Here is a 19,239-nt window from a genome sequence, read left to right as displayed (position 1 = left end):
CTAATGAATTGTGCTCAGTTACATCAGTCGCTTTATTCGCTGTGAAATGCGGTTTGGATGCATCAGAAACTAATCCTAACTTACCAGTCTCAAAACCACCTCTCCACAAGGCGTATGTAACGTCTAGCGTTGGAGAAAGTCATTACTACGCCCTTGAAATGACACGAATTATCAACAGCCATAAACCAGCGACATGGCACAACGAAAAGGGCCCATCGTCAAAACAATGGCACTTTTCTTTTTGTTTTTAAGGTTAAATCTCCCATTTATCCCTTTGTTTTTCACTCGCTAGTGGTTTTAAAGAACCCTTCATCCCAACAGACACCTACCTGGGTTGCCATTTTTCCGTAGTCAATCCAACGCAGAGTTGCAAAGTTAGTAGACTCGGCACAGTTGAAGCCATGATTGAAGCCAGCGTGGTAGCCGTAAGGAAATGTAATCATAAACTCTCCAGCTTCCTGGGTGATCTGCAAAACAAAAACAAAAGGAAGAGATACCCAACAGATCAGTTGATGTAGCAGCTTGAGAACAATGACCTATAAAAAAAATTCACTGGTTAAATCTCTCTCTTTCAACTGGAGGTAGGCAGAACAGTTCTTGCCAGCTCTTGGCTAAACCCAGACAATCTCTTGTTAACTGCAGAAATACTGAAGTATTTCTATTAAGGAAAAAGAAGACAATACAATGGATGGAAGGGGTCACAAGATCTGAACTTTTTAAACTCACAGGCTCCAGTTACAAAAAGGGTCTCAGGCTGCAGAGTTCCAAAAGATCAATAAATCTTTAGATCGTGACCACTTTGCTCACAGTAAGTCCAAATCTACACTCCCACCACCACGACAGTGGAGCCAAGAAAACTGGATTTCCCTCCTAACGTGCACTCTATATTGCAGGGACCTACTGAAGTACACACTACCTTTCACTGTATTTATTTCCTCACTCACATTTATCAGTCTTACTCCCATTTGTTCACCCATAAGTCAAACACCCTAAAAAAATTACAGCCCACCGTTTGTCTACTTAAGCAAAATTAAAACAACAATAAGCATTATGGCCATTATCAACATAAGGTTTAAAAACTGTGCAGATTGTGGCTGTATCCAGAGGCCAATCGATTTGTGACGCTTCTAGAAAATCCTCTTTTTAAATCTTATGCAGAAAAGATAATGGGGAAAAAAGGGATTTAATTGTAAAGAGTATGGCACAGATCATAGAGCAACTGGCAGTAACACGGCACACTTGGAGCAATCCTTCCAGTCCTGCTCTCCAGTTTAGCGAGCACACGACAGCACCTCCCTCCTACGGAGTAGGAAAGAGGCAAAATTTGACCTTCCCTGTCTTCCAACCCAGAAGTGCTGACAGGCCTTTCATAGCAGCCACATGCCGAGCAACCCCACTTGGATTCCTTCCCACCAGCCCTAACTCCCAACGCAGCAGCACGGAGCCCACAGAGATTTCAATGAACTTAACCCTTAGGAACACAACGATGGCTCCAGATAGAAAATGTAAACAGGCAGAAGTTAAAACATTGACCCACTTGGCTGGACTAACACCTAAATGTGCTAATGTTATTAACATTAGCAGAATAATTAAAAAAAAAAAAAAAGACAGAATAAAAACTGATATGATAATACAAGAAGCTTCTGCAGTATTTCTGGATGAGAGGTGCCAAAGTCCAGCCTGCACCCAGCTTCACGGAGCATCCTCCCATCCAGCCCCCTCCATAAATCAGAGTGGTAGATTGCTAACTTCACAAGATGGAAAGATTATGTTTCTGTCAGGAAATCTACATCCTGGTGTCTTCATTTCAAGCCCGCAGTGTATGTCCTCCATGTCACTGCTGTCAACATTATCCCTACAATAAATTAGAAAGCACTCAAGATGATGGATAGGCCATGCAGAAAAGTAATAACTATTGAAGGAAAGCCAGCACAAACTGCCACTCATGGAGAAAGCCCTAAATTTACTGACTTCTGCAAGCTCTTGAGGAATAAATGGGGAAATCAATAGGAGATTATAGAAATACACATTTTTAATTATTAAAAAGCCCTAGAATTGATCTGTTTCTTTTTTTCCAGAAGTAAATACCATCATGGAGATTTATAAATGCGTGCCTATTCACTTCATTGAAATCTGCCAAGAATTTAGATGAAGGGATCCTATCTCTGCTTCTAAAAAAAAATAGCACATGTTCACCGTTTCTGAATAGTAGCGATCCTCCTTCAAAAGCTACTATTTCAGGACAGGAGGCATTCAGATCTAGGCTGCTCAGACTAAAGAGATCTCCTCCTCCTTTTTACATTTAAAAACATCCTTTCAGTAAGTACCATGGAGAAGAGAGAAGCTATCATAAAAACACACTCTGCCTCCACCTTCTGTAAATCAGGATTAGGAATTATATTTAAGTAACATGTTAATAATCCCCCTTCCTTTAAAAAAGAAAGTTTGTTTTTGACAGCTATACTGTCCTCTGTGTGTACAATGGTGTCTCCTATATTTTGTAAAAAACAGGGAGACAAAAATCAGATTCTTTGCATTAAGATTTCTACATACAGTCAGTACGAAGGAGACACGAGGCATCAATCTGCAAAAAACCTTCATGTCACAAATCAAAAGATTCATGGTGGGAAGCACAGCTAAGCAGGTAAAGACTTTTCACCAAGCAGTAAATTACAAACTCTTATTTAAACCACTTTCTATCCCATCCCTATCATCATACAGCTCAGTAAAGCTGACTTGGAATAAGCTTGGACGGAAAGTTTTTCTCTACTGCCTTTTTACAAACTCTTTTGCTCCCCTTGCTTGGTTATTGATTAGAAATCACTTAGTATGTAATTACTAGTCAATGGCACTTTCCTCAGACAGATGGAAAAGCAAACCCACAACAATATATTATTCTAGCGACAAATATGCCCACCAACAACATTCCAACATCTGAAGTCCTGCAAGAATTTCCTTCCCTTTCTGACCTCCAGCAGCCCCAAGAGCACTGCCCCAGCACGCTGCTGGAATGAAGGGGCAGAAATTAATTCCCAGTTCCTACTCTCCTCCATTCTGCAGGACAGCTGCATCTTACCCAAGGATCGCACGGCAAACTTCCCTTCGTGTGCACCAACAGGTACTTTTTAAATTATTTTCAGCAGCTTTCAGGCTCCATTCAGCCCGTTATTGTACCACTTAGGGCTCCAGGTTAAAACAACATCGTAAGGAAACCACCACAAGAAGCAGCAAGACACAGCGTTCAACTGACACTGAAGCAGAAAGAAGCATAAGAAGAAATCCTTAAACTTTACAGTTTAGGCCAATAAAGAAAGATAAAGTCAGACAGATTTTTTGGGAGCTTGACCAGCTACAGATTTCATACTCTTTTCTGAATATGGTTGGGATACAGAATGTCTTTTATCCTCTACCACAAGTCATTTCTCAGAGGGGCATCTATGCATTAAACTGAGACCCCTCCCATATTCCAATCCACATATTCACTTTCATGAAATTTGTAAAGTGAAAATCCTTACCAAAAAATTCAGATCCCACAATTAGGTATTTTCATTATTATTTTCAACCCTGTGTATCAGGTACCTGTGTTCTCACACTTGGGAATAGAATACAGACAGAATTACAAGAAAATCTAGTTCCACAGATAGAATTACAAGAGAAACGGTTTGTTGCTCTCTATGAACAATTTAATATCAACCATCATGTGCAAACTAGGCCAAGTCTAGCCACTGACAATGAACCAGAAGCACCACATTGCTTCGTGCAAGTCTGCCCTGCCCTGACAGCAAACTCATCTGACAAGCCAGATGATCACACTTCAAATTTCATTCATCATAGCCTTCCACTAGGAAAAATGAAACAGTCTCTGGAGCAGTAAATTGAATGAATTCATAGTTTTTATGCTTTGAAAAAGCCAAGATCTTTTACTTCCATCTCAAAGAATCACCAGCCTCATCAAATAGGTGCTATACTTTGTCTCAGGTGGACTAACCCTAGCAAAAACCATGCTTAAAAAAAAATGATCAGAACGCGAGAGTTCTTACTTAGAAAAAGATGGTCATAGTATATCTCTACAGCTGATGATGCAAAGGGGATGAGGAAGGATGAAATCAGTTTGAATCAGGCATTCTTTGACACTTCCCACTGGAGTTACGAGTCCTGGCACCTCTAACTCCATTCCTTTCCCCACATCCAAAGGCTGTCCTTGGCTGTCCTGGCAGGACAGGCTCTGTGCGTCGGTAACACAGCAGCAGTAGCTGTTTGATTCTGCACGGATACTAAATCCGTGGTAAGCATGCTGGGCTGAGGAGATTTACTTCTTGCCAGAAGACTTTAAGAATAAGCATATTAAAACGATCATACCAAATAAATATGACCCCTCGTTTCAAATAAAAGGACTTACGAGATTCATGGATCCTTACTGGCTTAGCATAGAACGAGCACTTATACAACAGAGAACCAGCACATCTAACTCCAGTTTTTGGTTTGTACTGGATCCAGGAGGGGAAAAGTCTGTGTTCAGGAATTGCCAATGAGTTATGCTGCCCATTGATAAGCCACAGTGTCTGTATTACAGTTTGTCCCTCTCTACCTGGAAAGGCTCCCTAATTGACAAAGTTAGTTCTAGTGAAAGCTTTTATGAAGGGAAGCATTTCACAGAGAATGTCTCAGCCAAACCACAAATCCTCCTTTACAGGCAGCCACCTGGTTTAAACCGATAGGATACATTTGGCATAATAATGCATTTAGAAATTAAGCAAATGGCTCCCCAGCAGCTTGCAGTGAATTGCATCCTTAGAAGAGAGGTGCTGTGCTTTGTGCACCAACTTGCCAGTGGCTTCAACGCATCCTTTGTACGTACCCGGTCGAAAGGGATGCCGTACTTCTTCAAGATCGAGGGCGAAATGAGGGTCATCTTGTGACGGAGGAAAGCGTCACATCCCTGAGAGCTTCCTGGAAAAAATCCTGCAGAAACATTAAAAAGAGGAGTGTTACTACAGGAATATTATATCCCATCATACTTAAGCAGAGACGAGCTGAAAAATGAAAACCTGCCTAAATATTTTATATAGATCAAAACAACAGGCATACAAGTGAAGATGTCAGTAATTAGTACACCCCTCATTGTTTAAAATACCACATAAATTTTGTGACAAAAGCTTGAGTGTTGAGGCACGTAAGTCTAAATTCCATTCAAATTGAGAGTTAGCATCTGAGTCTTCTGTGCTTGGGAAGAAGCATCTTGGCCAAAATCTTAGAAAAAAACAGAGCAAATTAAGAAACAGAACCTGTTTGTCTCAGGTTCTGGCTCGTACCCTAAACCCTGAGCTGCCCTTTTTCTGAATATGGACAAGGAAAAGTAACAAGCACACACCATCTACTCCTAACACTGCTTTGTCCTTTTCACACCTTCTCTGATGGGCAGCTATATTATTCCTGGGAAAGTAATACAACTCATAAGATTCCAGACCATTCTGCCCTACGTACCACCCGCTAAAGGAAAAAAATAAGTATGTAGGTGTTAATATTCAGTCAAAAGAAAGAAAGGAAACAAAACATATCCATCACAAGGCAAGGGAAGGAGGGACACTCATTCACTGGCCACGGTGGTCACCAGCAAGCCTGGCAGAGACAGGATGATCTGACTCAGACAGCATCTCAGCGCTAGGAAGTGTTAAGTTCTATAAGATCCACGCTGAGCTATTGAAACAAATAATTAAAAATATGAAAATTGTGGTAAAAGCTGAACGAACCCCTCGATGTCAGCACTTTGCTCCCAGAAATGTCAGCTAAAGCAATGTAACACCATTTTGTTCAAGACCATGTGTTCTGCTCCAAGTGGGTGATTCAATAACAAATTATGTGTTTATAGGGATTAAAAAACATCACCATTTAGGAAAATAAATAACCCAAGCTCGGGAAACAAAACTAATTGACGAGACATAATGGAAGGGGTTTCAGAAAGTGAAAAGGATTACTGGATTCTGGGTTTTCTTATATTTTTGTACTAAAAGCATTTCAATTAAAATTATGACTGTCTGCTACCCAGTTTGTCGTCCCTCTCTGCAGTTCCTCTTTTTAATGCACAGTTTAAGTGGCTCTCATTAAAGCTACTAATAAAGAAGCACATTTTAAGTGATTAGCACCAATAACATGGCAACACATTAACATTCTCTCCATGGGCTCCATAGCTCTCCCAGTGAGCCCATTTGCAGCTCAGCTATTCATTTTCCATATTAATTGCACACTCATTTCTCCACAGTAAATTTCTTCATAGTATAGACCACTGATGCGTAGGACAGGGAGAATGCCCAAGCAGTAATGCTGTTTCATTGTAGTCTCAAAACATTATCCATTCCAACTTCCAAAAGGTACTAAGCAACAGAAAACTAAAATAAACACAAGACCATTGACGATTTGCTTCTGGTTTATACGTTGCCAACCATCGGTGTGCCTCAAAAATTGATCATCAGTAAAAATAAGTTACAAACAGCAAGAGGCTTTGTATTACTTGCGTCAGACTTTGGTGGGGTATTTCAGATTCTACAGAACACAGGTCATCTGGATTTATTGACTTTTTAGTAGATGAAAAAGTAACTTTTGTAAAACTTGGCAAAGGACTAAATCAAACTGTAACTTTGAAATGCAGCATTTCTGAGCAGCAATTTTCAATATTACTTGTAGTCAGGGATCAGGGCTCTCAGTGCACAGGAAAACAATACTACCATGCCCTAGGACATTCATACCCATTTATTCTACATTTATCCTACACAGCCTGTTGCTCCCTTCAACCCCTCCCCTTTTTTATTCAAGTATGAAACAGTCAACAGAATGTCAGGCTGTCAGCAAGAAATGTCATTACTATGAATTTGCCTGCTTTTTTATTTTGCCTGCTTATTTATTTTGCATCAGAATACAGTCTTCCAGATCTTCCTGCCTGCTTCTGCTGCACTAACTTCAACACCAGATTTAAATCATTAAAGTATGCCTCACTGAAGATGGAACACATAGATTTTGAGTTAATTATTCTGGGACAGGAGCTTTTTTTTTTTAGCTGGGCAGTGCTTAGAACATTTGCAAGGGAACAAAAATAGCAACAAAACCCAATCACAATATCAACGGATTAAAAATATATATACTTCTGCAGTCAGACCTATTCCCTGAAGCTTCCAGCATTACCAACTGGAATATTTTTTTTTTTAAGATGGCCTTTATTGCACTGCAAAGACAAAGGAGGATGAGGCTGGAATAAAAGGTACACGATACACAGAGGGTGTATCGTTATAGAGGGAAATGAGAACTCCACTGACTATTGTCCTTGAATGTGTTGCTGAATTTGTAAGCAGTTTCCTACTTAAGACTGAAAGTAATCAATGCTAATATTGTATGTGTAACATTTATAGTGTAGGAAGAAAGAATAGTTCCTACTACCCTTTTTCCTCATAGAATGTGTGTCTGGGGGTATCAGGAAGACCCCCCAGGCTGCACTCCACACATCTGGAGCAACAGTTCTCACCTCACCGTGCCAAACCTCATATTACACACAGAGATGCATGATGAGTGTCTTATTAAACCCATTCCCCAGACATGGGAGCGTTTGGTCCCAATGCCTCAAAATTCAAGGTTTTTTTCCCATCAGTTTTAGTTAGGGTCACAGAAGACTGAGGCAGTGAGAAAACACTTGCACTAGGAGGGAAATTCACTGACAAGTTTTCTGATTCTGAAGCTATTATACCAATGCAGCAGGTTCATCAAGCAGCTCTTGCAAGATTAAATTACAGCAGCCAGTTCAATGTAAATTCTTTATCAATCCGTTTAAAAAAAAAACAAGGGTAGGATTCTCCCCTGGGATGCTTCAGTCTTCGCTGAGAACACATATGTTTTTCCAAACACAAGAGGAAGCAAAGCTTACCTTTTGCCAGGCGTTCCAATCTCTTGCCGTGTTCTGGAGGTATGGCATACCTAGGAGAAAGTTAACACAGAATCAAAAAAAGAATAAAAATCACTCTGTAACTTGAAAACAGTGAAAGAAAAAGAAGGCTGGAAACAAGTGTGGTAATAACTTTTAGCACAGCACACTTACAATTAACATCTGGAAATACAACCAACATTTTAGAAGCCTGGAAGGTATCAGTAACACATAATACATGGAAGAAAGGCAGTATTTTAATAAAAGTCCTTAGACATGTTATATAATGTGTGTTATTTTCCTGCAATCTTTTTTAAATGGCATCACAGGCCTTCACAAGGTAGAAGGAGAACAAAGATGGCAAAGTGATGATACAGCACTGGAAAAAAAACAGAAATAAATCAGTATAGGGAACAGCAGGTATGTTTTCCACTGGAAAGATATCTGCAAAGTAAAACTATGAGGCTGTGCTAAAGATTAACACACAAGAAATTCTGGATGGGCTGAGAAGGCGTGAAGGAGGGTCTGTGTCCATTGGCATATCTACAGCGAACAAAGATCAATTTTTCCAAAGAAAATTCTGTGCAAATCTCTTTGTTTTTATTCAAAAATTAAGTATTCTTCATCACAGCTGAAGTAGTCAGTCCTTATATCTATGCTGGATTGTATTGTCTGCTGTGAAATAACAGAATTAAACTATTTGATAATTTTATTGATGAGGTGAATGAAAAAGCAGGGTCTTCTGAGGAAAACAACATTAAGGGGTATATATTTTTATTAAAAAAATCAGGAAAGTTTCAAATGGTTGGTTTTCTTCCCCAGAAACTGTTAGTTACCTCACTCCTTTGAAGTTATACTACCTCAGTGTTCACACAACAAGCAAAAATCAGGCGACGAAGGTTTTGTGTGTTCGGGTTATAAGGAGGTAACTAAATACCACGATACACTTAAACATGTTTAACATGATGACACACATAATAATGTCAATGGCATTTTGTAAATTATTATTTACATACTGCATCAAATTCAATCTGGCTCTCATACCATTTTTTGTATCGGAGAATTTTGAAAATTTACATTTGTGAGAATGACATTTCTTGCCAGCTATAACTTTTGTTCAATATGAATAATAAAAAATGCATTATTTTTGTTATTTCCAATAAAGATGTCAAAACCATCATGTCTCATTACAAACAACCTGAAAACAGGATATTGTGGCAGGCAACCACACTATCTCATCAACAGGTAAACAGTATTGTTCTACTTGTGATAGAATCTCTCAAAATACACCTGATTTTGGAGGACTTTCAGCCAGTCCCCTTGCTCAGCTCCTCAATTTTCAAGTCTAAAGTTTATCTACAATGTAAAGAGAAATAGACTGAAGTCGTATCCCATATTGCTGTTGTACAAAAATAAAATTTACCTATTGTGGTCTGGCAGGTTAGAAAAGATAAAGGACAGAAATCATAGATGGGATGCTTCAAGATTTAGACATTAAGCCGATTTGAACTGATGGCTTAAAGAAAAAAAAAACTAAGGGAAAACACTATGTAGCACCTAATCTTGTAAAATAATAAATATAGCAGTGGGCTGCCAACATCCTCTGACCAAAATTTGACAGTGCCTTAAACTGCATAATTATCAAACAATTCAATTTCATTTGTCTGGGACAAAGCTAGCAGCTTTCCTTTTACAAAGACCATTCATCACTTACATAAATGTGATAAAACTAATCCCGATCCAAAGCTCCTTTGTGGGATTAATGTCCCTTAAAACAGGGAAATGAGACATTCCATTCCTTCTGGGAAAAACGCTCAAGGATTGGGAAAGAACTAATTTATGGCTACAAGGCTGCCGATGATTAATGTAATATCCCCAGTCTACAATGCAACCTTCACTTAATTAGTGCCTGTAATTGGGAGTTGTAAAGATAAGATTAATTGAATCTTGCGGATGTTAAAAGTTTAATACATTGAAACATGGTTATTGTGTTATCTGAAACTGCAGACTGCAAAAAGCCAAGCTGAGCTTTAGAGAACGGTCCATGGAGAGACAAAGAAAAAGGACTTGCTTGGATAGAAACCAGTAAGAGAGGAGGAATTTCCAGCTTATAAAAAAGAACTATATATAATAATATAGAAATCAGAACACCCTACCACAGAACAGCCTCTTGGTAATAGCCGACTTCAATTTTAGAAATTAACTTTTTTTGTTTGGGCCAGTCTTTTAGGCAGCAGAGCCTCTACATCCTTATGCCTTTATTCTTAGGAATTCGCAAAATTAACTGCAGAAAAGAATTAAAAGTAGGTCAAATCCTGCTTTAAGTTACAGACACAAATCTGACTGATTTACATAAAGATAGGCAACAAAGAAAGAATTTGGGCTGTTATTTAAAACCAGTAAGAGAAACAGAAGGCTTCTGTAAGCATCACACAGATTGAGCTCGCTCGCTCAATCCAGACATAAAATGATTGATTACAAGGTAGAATAACAATGGAGGCGATATGGAAGGATTAGAAATTGCTGCAATCAAGGGAGTACTGTTATTGTGCATACAAACATCCACGGAGGTACGACCTTACGGTACCACCCTCCTGCTTTCACTATGAAAAATGGCCAGGCACTTGTTGGGGACAAAAATCCTTGACAGAGGGAACTGACAAAGTAATAGGATTTGTTACCATCCCTCTTACACCCTCACTTGCAGAGACAATTGATAAGATTATGCATGGTAAACCATATCCAATAATTTCCTTTTCTATATGCATGACTTTGAATACTTTAAGATTTTTTTTCACCAAATAGTGTGGTTATTTTCCTTTAGTAGCCCAGCCCAAATACTAAATGTAGTAGGTTTCCTCTAGAAAAATACCAAAAAACCCTATCAAAATCTTTTAAAAAATATCAAAATGCATGTAAAGCTTCTTCCCTTCTCTGCCCCATTCAGATCATGGCACAAGTGCATTCCACAAAGACAAGGAAAGGGAAGAAAAAACCTCAGAACAAGAAAAATATGCCACTTTTATACTAATTGGCCAAAATAGATTATAGTACCCACAAAATATCTTGAATTTGGCTGTGTCAAGAGTATCAGACTGAACTGCCCGATGCTTCACCCCTCTGACAGAAGCAGTTTCATGACATCCCTCTGCCTGGGGAAAACCAAATCAGGCGTAGAGCAGGACTTTGATTCAGCCTTGAGCTGACACTTCCCTTTAACCACAGCTAAGATGGAGCAAGGATTTTCCATCGCCCCAAACAATAAATATTTTAACAGCCCTTCTTAAGAACCATCTTTTTATAGACGGCTACTGCTGCAGAGAAAACATCTGCAACAGCCAACGGAAAACACAACAGTGCCAAAAGTGCTGACCTTGAGCCACTGCTTCAAGTGCAGAATCTGTCCCTTCTGGTTCAACCTCACTCCCCAATAAAAGCGAAGTTACGTGAACAGTGCTAACCCAGCAAGTGTTTTAAGACATATCAAACCTCCAAGAAACTGGGCTTGCAAACAAACCAAGAGACTAATGCCTTAAGTACGCACTTCCAAGGGTCAGCCTTGCAGCGGTTGACCAAGACAAAGGGCCAAGCTTAACCTGAAAACCTGCCACTCAGCAATTTGTCGGATTACAGCATGAATAATGTCTTGCTGCTTTGCCAGGGAACACGAGACTTACAGAACTGGGAAAAAAAAACCCTCAAGATAAAAAAAGTTATAGCTATAGGACTCAAGTGTCATCTTACCCTGAAGTCAACAATCTGAAAGTAATATACTGATCCTTTCAAATTACCTTTTTCTGCTCTTTCTACCAAAACAAACGCAGGTCCCTGAAATCAATTCAGTATCACTTCAACAAATACGAACTTACTGTTCTACCTGAAAGACTTTCAGCTTCCAAACTTGTTTCACAAAACACAATTCCGGCATTTCTGATCTCTGCTTCTGTATAATTTCTGGAGTTCTTGAGTATCCTTCAAAACTGATTCTGACTGTAATTACCAGACATCAGGGTCATGGGTCCAAAAGGTATTTGCCCCAAAGCTACAAATATATTAGATAATCATTTCCCTACAGTGGTAGTAGTTTGCTTTTGTTAACATAAGTTTAACTGGACAGTCCCCTTTTTATCCTTAACACAAAAGCAAGATCCTTCCCATTTGCCATAAAGGATGTCATTAATAGTGTAATTTTCTTGGTGTTTTGTTTATTCCCCTGGAATGGCTTGATGGATGCGGATAATTATCAGACTATAAAAGCCAGCAAATGTGCTATTTTCTATCGCTCTAAATCATCAAACAAATAAAGTGTGAAACAGCATTTTTGAATACAATTTTCCCCTCTAATGGCTTAGAATTATTATCAGGAACAACGAAAATAAATAAGCAAATGTCTTGTGAGTTAAGAATTAAATGAGAGTGTCAGTAAAAAAGAGCAGACAGACCATCCTGGGACACAAGGACCGGCGTAAAAGCCATTAAGAGATGACATAACAGGGAATTCACTCCAGCAGCGACAGTTTCCAGCATCAGGTGCTCTGCAGGGACCTTTCAGCCTAGCTCAGATTCTGTCCTCACCACTGCTTCTTCAAAGGGGGGGCAATTCAGTTTTGTCTTTTTCTTGGCCACTGAAAGCTATTCCAAACTTTATCCACAACAAAGGCAATCCTCTGCCGGTTCCTCTCCATTTAAGAAGAGCTGTCCTCACCTGAAGCTATCACTACCTTTGGCAGAGGACCAGACCATCCTGTCCCTTAGTTCAACCTCCCCTCAAAGCTTACAGGACCTTTTCTTGCTACAGTTGTCACAAATACACAGAGTTTTTGATAGTTACAATACCTTGCCTCCCCACCTCATTACACGTCAGCCTCTCCTTGCACCAACACAGAGCAATTAAGCAGTGATTAGATTACTAAATCTCACGTACCCACTCTCTACTAGAGCTTGGGCACCACGGGCAGGAGAAGGTTCAGCCACAAGGCTTTGGAAATGTCACTTCAGTCCCATTCATGGGAGAAGGTAAGAAAGTTAATTTCACAGTGTCTGCACAAGGTCTGGCTGAACAGGCCCCGCACAGTTTAACATGCAATAATGACGGAAATGAGAGAACAGCGCATTTAAAATGTCTAAGACCATGTGTCAAGCTGGGGGTTAGTTATCTGTCTTCAAAGCAGATTTAGTTGTGCCAAGAGTATTGACCCTTCGAAGATTCAAATGCCAACCTACTCTCAGTCATGACAGGCAGAATAAAAAGCTATTATTTCAATCTCTGTAAGACAAAGTGTGTCCATAAATGCATAATCTGAACCCTGACCTTCAACATCTTTAGCCCCCATGACAGCAGCAATGCCTCCAAAGAAAACCCCTCAGTCTATCAAGAACAGTTACCACCCAACAGAAGCCATTAAGAACTACCACTCCATACAGGGTAGTCCCTCATTTGCAAAGTTCATATCCTGCTTCAAAGGCCTAATTTTTTCACAAGGTAAAGTATTTATAATACTACATCTAGCAGTGTCAAAATAAAGCTCAGAGCAACAAAAGCCATTTTTTCCCCACTATTTTTAAGCTGTTTTGCAGCCTGTATGAAAAAAAAAAGAGCATTTAAACAAGAATGGATTTCTCCTTCGTCAATAGCGCTGTCATCTCCCTCCCTTTTGTGGTCACCTCTCTTTTCCTCACCTTTACTTTCCTCCATGTTTACCCTCCCTCTTTCCCTCCCTGTTGTTAGAAGACAGAAATCAACTCCCTTTCTGCTTCTCCTCATCAATATCTGAGGTCACCCCACAGCGAGTTTGCTCTAAGTATCCAGTTTCCCTTCTCAAGATCATCATTTGGAAAGGAAAATCTCCAGCCTCCCTTCTGTTGTGGCTCCTTTACATCAAGAATGCAAACATGTGCTCTGGAGATAAGATCACCCACAGATCAGAGAGCTCCTTGTTCCTAGGAAAGAACCTTTATCGAGTGTCTGCAGTTTTATCTTTAAAGGATCATTTTACAGGACAATAGATGATGGAATTCAGTATCTTTAACCAGCAGTGTCAATGATTTCAAGTAATGACATTTTTATTGAAATACACGTAGGGAGAGAGATAAACACAGAGGCTGGGGAGTATCTGCTCAAAAAGCCATAATAAGGAGTAAATAGGTAATGACAGAACAAGATTACAACCACACAAACACACCAAATCAACCTGTCTGCTAAAGCACGGAGAAAAATGAGCTCTGCAGACAGCTGCTCAAATACAATCCTTTGGGAAGCAGCACAGGAAGAAAATGAGGACAAAACTTGCTCAGAAAGGGCCTGGGTAACAGCAAGCATTCTCAGCGCTTACACCACGGAGCTGACTTCACTCAATTAAATCCCTTTCCATGCACATCGCTGCCTGATTATCAACCCCATTTCCAAGCACAATACGGAGAAACAGGAAGCAATTCTGCTAACAGAACAGTAGGTGAGACGAGAAACTTCCTCCTTCCCTTAAGAAACTGAAGTTTGTGCAACTGCAAACTCTCGATTTGTTTTCCAGTAACGGTGGGCAGAATATCTCAGGTCACTCTGGAGCTGGGATCGAACCCTTATGGATTGTCTGGTGGAAGATTAGAGTCAAACCTACCTTGAGCCAATCACACACTGCTAATGCTAAAGACTTTAACCCTTAAAGTTTCCATGAGCTAGAAATAGTATTAAAGAAGCATTAGTTTCAAGAATTGACATTAGACAGCAGCTTTTTAAAATTCTGATTTTAAAGCAACATGAATTTTCAAGAGGTACACCCGACCTCGTAACTACAAGATCTGCACAAAACAACAGAGCAATTGGCTACTTTCACATTGTTTCACTAACCCAAAACTCAATGAACACAAAAAGGAGATTTTTCCAAAACTCAAATGCCATTTTTAAATGCTATTTTAAAACAGAGAGTTTAATATGAACAACCATCTGCTCTTGGAAAGACTATCAATGTACCAGTCCAGTAAGCTTCATAGCAACACATGCCAGGCACAAAATTACAAACCACATTGGAGTGACACGTAAAAAACAAAACCATAGTCTGCTTCTGTCTGCGGTGAATGAGTGGTATGAAGGGGGTATTTTACTAAGAAAAGGTGTTTAGGGAAAAACATTATGAAATCATTTATTCATTCAGTTTGGCCAAGAAGATAATTAGTATAGAATTCAACAGAGATGAATGACTACAATATTCATCCCCTTGCCATTCTCCGTCATTCGTTTTGAAGAACCTGTTCACATCAGATTTATTTCCCAAAACTGGTAATCGGATTATTAATTACTGGTTGCTTTTTGCAGTGGATACTGTACTAATATAAAGAAAAGGGAAGATTATGCTTGAAAGACCTTACATTCTAAAAAAAAAAAAAAAAAACAAACAAACCTGAATTCAACTCAAGAAACAAGGAGAAAAAAAAGGTAACCAGGGGAGATCACAGATGTTCCTATCTTGTACCAACTGGCCCATGAGAGCTGCCACCTTTACTGGGCACAGGCACACGTACACTCCTGCTCACTGCTCTTGGAAAAAAAATACTGATAATTGCCTACAGCAGAACAAAAGAAATCTGCTCACTAGAAATGAAAGTTACCTTTGGATTAGGAAACCCCTTGTGCTAGAGGCGCAGTGCCTCTACACACACACTCTTTTCTTCTTTGAGGGGAAAAAAAAAAACTATTCCAAAGGTTTAATGCTCCTTATCCATCAAGCTGCATTGTTTCAAACTACAGCTACTACTTTGAAGCTAGCACGTATGCTCTTGTCAGCATCAAAGCTAGAAGGGTTATAGCTAAGATTTGATAAAGATCAGTGACAGAGTCTGTAAAGTTTCCTTTATTTCTTCTACTTGATCTCCTTTGTCACGTTGGTTGGCCAGTTCCAAATGAAGTGAATGGAAACCCAGCATCCATACTACTTAGAACATTAACTAGTTAACAACTGCACAGCACTCAGACGCAGAGTGCTATTTAAGTACTGCCATTACTATAGGCCTCTGTTATTTTAAACTACACTTGTACTGCACTTGGCATCACCCAACGTCAATTTTCTCTGCTGAGTAGAGAAAAAAAAATCCCCGCTGATTTCTGCCAACGCGTTAACAAAACGTGAATAAAGACAAAGCTCCGCAGTATCGCTGTTGGTTCCTTCTGGCCCTTCCAAGCCCCGCTTTCAGCGCCACGCCAAGCCAGAATTTGCAAGCTCATTCTCCCACAGGGCCCAAGTCGGATCAGGCTGAAAGAGTGATATGAAGCATGGAAGCACATCTCCCTCCCATCTTGTCTCAACGGCAGAGCGCACCGTTCAAAAGCCTCGGTTATTAAAACCAATCTGTGATCCTGTCAGACTTCCATAGATCTTCATTTCAAATCAGACCTGAGCTTTAAGCAGACACTTTCAAACAGCAAGAATGAGTTGCAGCAAGAGCTTTCTTGGATCAAAGACCTGCTTCTCTCAATCCAGACTGGCACTACTGAGCTGCGATGAATTATTAGTGCTGGCGGAAACAGCAGCACATGCGTTAAACACCGTGTCAGTGGAGCAGGAGCCCACTTGAAGACACCGCTCTAAAAACGAGGGTGAGATCACAGATCAGCATTGCCACCTTTCAAGATCATTATGGAAGGATATAAAGATGAACCATAGATGGGAAGGATCTCCACTTCGCTAGGTTAGGTGCAACTCACAGATGAACCCCAGCCTCTAAGAGTTTATAATTTCTACAAACTAACTAAACAGGCCCAGTAAAGTCGGACATAAAATGCATAGACTGAAAACGGAAATGGCAGCAAAGTGCGTACTAATACAATGCCTTTTGCAGTGGATTTAGACAAGAATAAGAAACAGAGAGAAGAGGACTTTGGAAGTGGAAGTACATATACAGAACAGAGCTGAGTGAAAGGAGGAGGGAGACCGAATGGGTACAAGCAGCCAGCTTGCTGGCTGGGGTCATTTCATCCATTCTCTTACGCAGCAACAGCCCCTCCTCAGACAAGTTCTGTAGTTGATCCCATCAGTCCAAGAGTCTGGCTTGATCCTCACGGCATTTTCTGTCAAAGTTAGATGAGGGTGAATGAAGAAAGGCAACACATGAGTCCTACCTCCCCAGAATACCTCTGCATCGGAAAAGTTATCTTTTAATAACCTGCCTACAACAGCATAATAAAACACAACAAAAATCTAAGTCTATTAAAAAGAAAAATCTCCACTATTCCAACCGCAGGCACCTGATTGGGAAGATAACCCACGTAACACAAGTTAGAGCACATAACTCTTCATATCATTTGGTTTGATGACTTAACCCCATTAAAACCACTCCAGTCGCCCAAGATTCAGTCTCTGTACAATATGATCCCTTGCATTTTTAAAGCAGACTATCAGCTCCAACTGTTCCCTTTCTAATGAGATTTACACCATCCTTCACCCACAGCACCACCTCCAGGACAAACAGCACTGGGGGAAGGCTTGTTTGAATATTAGCAGTATAGTGTGGTTCGTATTGATTAACTAATGACTGCGGTATATGAAGCTTGAAAGGCTGTATTAATAACTCACTGCTGCACTGCTCTCATTTATCAGTGAATTAGAGGGGGATGCCACTCTGCATCTCAATATATCACTCCTTTCACGAATCTCAGAGCAAATCAACATGCACACGGATTCTCAATGCAGAAAGCCTGTTCCAAAGCAGCTTTCCCCTAACAGTTTTGGAAGGGGTAGGAGAGTGAAAAGCTGTTCTGCCTGGCCATACTTTATCTCACTTTCCTTTTATTTCTTTTAATGAATATCACTCTTCCTTCCTCTATCCCTTTTATCAACAGAAAAGGGTCTTGCTTTGCCAAATCTGCCCGAGACCAAATGGTGTTGCAGTTAATCTATAAATCAACCATCACCATAAATTCTACTCTTTCTCCATCCAAAACTGCAGAGCTGTAAAACAGATTACATAGGATAGGAGAGGCAGGAAGGAAATTTGTGAGCTGCAAAGAGCCCATCATGGCCAAATGGCCTTCCCCTGCCTCTCCTTTCTCCCCCGCTCCACCCCAACAAGCCTATAAATCTCTACTGTCAGGAGTGCAACACACAAACTGCAGATGTGCGCACACATTTAAGGGCAAGGCAACGCCACACACTTCGCATGGAAGGCTGATGCAGAGCTTGGGAATCGAGGGTGGAAAGGCTGTGGAATCTTCTTCTGAACTCCCTAATGCCAAGAAATAGGAAAAGTAAAACTCAGAAAAAAAAAAATCTCTGTATGGAGCAAAATGGAAAGTCATAGGGTAACAAATTCAGACTCCTCGGTTCCCTCAAGGGCAAAACACGTATGTGATTCCAGCTAATCTAGCTTTAAGAAACTCACAGGATCTCCAGGGTGCAAGGGTTACTGAGATCCCGATAATCAAGACTTATAATCACATCTGATCAATTCAGCAATTCAACTGCCTTGTACAATGGCCCCCTAAGGGCATGTAATAGAAGACAATAAATGATGCAAGGGACAAGTGCCCTTCCCCCCTGCTGCCGTACAACTCAGTATCTAACATCAAACCCAGCTGCTTTAAATGAGATTACATCAAGCTCGCAACAAACTGCAACATATGTGAGTGTGTTAAAGCAGAGGGATGGTGCCATGTCAGGGAAATGGGGAGAAGGATCCTGCACTCAAAATGATGAAGGAGAGAAGCTGGAGGAGTTAAGCTCCATAATAGTATCAGGTCCTTTTCTTTCCCCAAGATAGTTTTCCAGGGATTAACATTTTCTATCCTGGGGAAGGACAGGACAGCAGTTCTAAGACAGCTGCAGTGCTCCCTAAGACAACAATGAAAAATAAAATCAGCAGTGAGATCCTCAGCACTTCATATCTGCAGCTGCTTTAGTATATGCTTTTAGCCAAGAATAAAGAGGGCTCCTTTCACAATCCTGTCCCAGGGGAACAGTCATGTCTTGCTTTAAATCTCCCCATCATATCACTGTTAGGAAATGTAAGGTATCCCTATTGATGGGGGCATCAGTTACACATACTACAAGTTTATTAAACTGTAGATGTTACAAGCAAGTCTGCCCAGGGACTTGTTTTCCTCAGTTCCTACAGACAGACTCACCCCACACAGAGAACCTCGCTAGACACCCGGAGGAAAGAAAGTAGAAAGTCTAAAATACTTTAACCAGCAGTTTTCAGGTAACTGTGTACTTCCAAGTAAGCAGTCTTAGGACTTTTACAAGACAGAAATGTTTTTTAAAAATGTAATCGTATCTGCGACCAGTGGTTTCAACTAATCATATTATTTTAAAGTTTCTTTTGGTAATTTGTCCTTAGCTCCACAT

The 19,239-nt window shown here is 40.2% G+C and overlaps 1 protein-coding gene across 3 annotated transcripts in view; it reads right to left on the bottom strand.

The window, feature by feature from the left end:
- The window catches only part of KDM4B (lysine demethylase 4B), an 85,639-nt gene that overhangs the window by 43,871 nt on the left and 22,529 nt on the right, over positions 1-19,239 (bottom strand). For all 3 annotated transcript variants that reach the window (XM_068420470.1, XM_068420472.1, XM_068420471.1), the window contains exons 6-8: positions 7,910-7,959; positions 4,859-4,962; positions 330-467 (exon numbers count right to left, since the gene is read on the bottom strand). In XM_068420470.1, the coding sequence (XP_068276571.1) occupies positions 330-467; positions 4,859-4,962; positions 7,910-7,959 (292 nt within the window). The remainder of the gene's footprint in view (positions 1-329; positions 468-4,858; positions 4,963-7,909; positions 7,960-19,239) is intronic.

This window comes from Nyctibius grandis, chromosome 31 (assembly GCF_013368605.1).
Source record: "Nyctibius grandis isolate bNycGra1 chromosome 31, bNycGra1.pri, whole genome shotgun sequence".
In the NCBI taxonomy this organism is placed as follows: Eukaryota; Metazoa; Chordata; class Aves; order Nyctibiiformes; family Nyctibiidae; genus Nyctibius; species Nyctibius grandis.
Note: the sequence above shows the minus strand (reverse complement) of the source record. Positions and strands in the feature narration are given on the sequence as shown.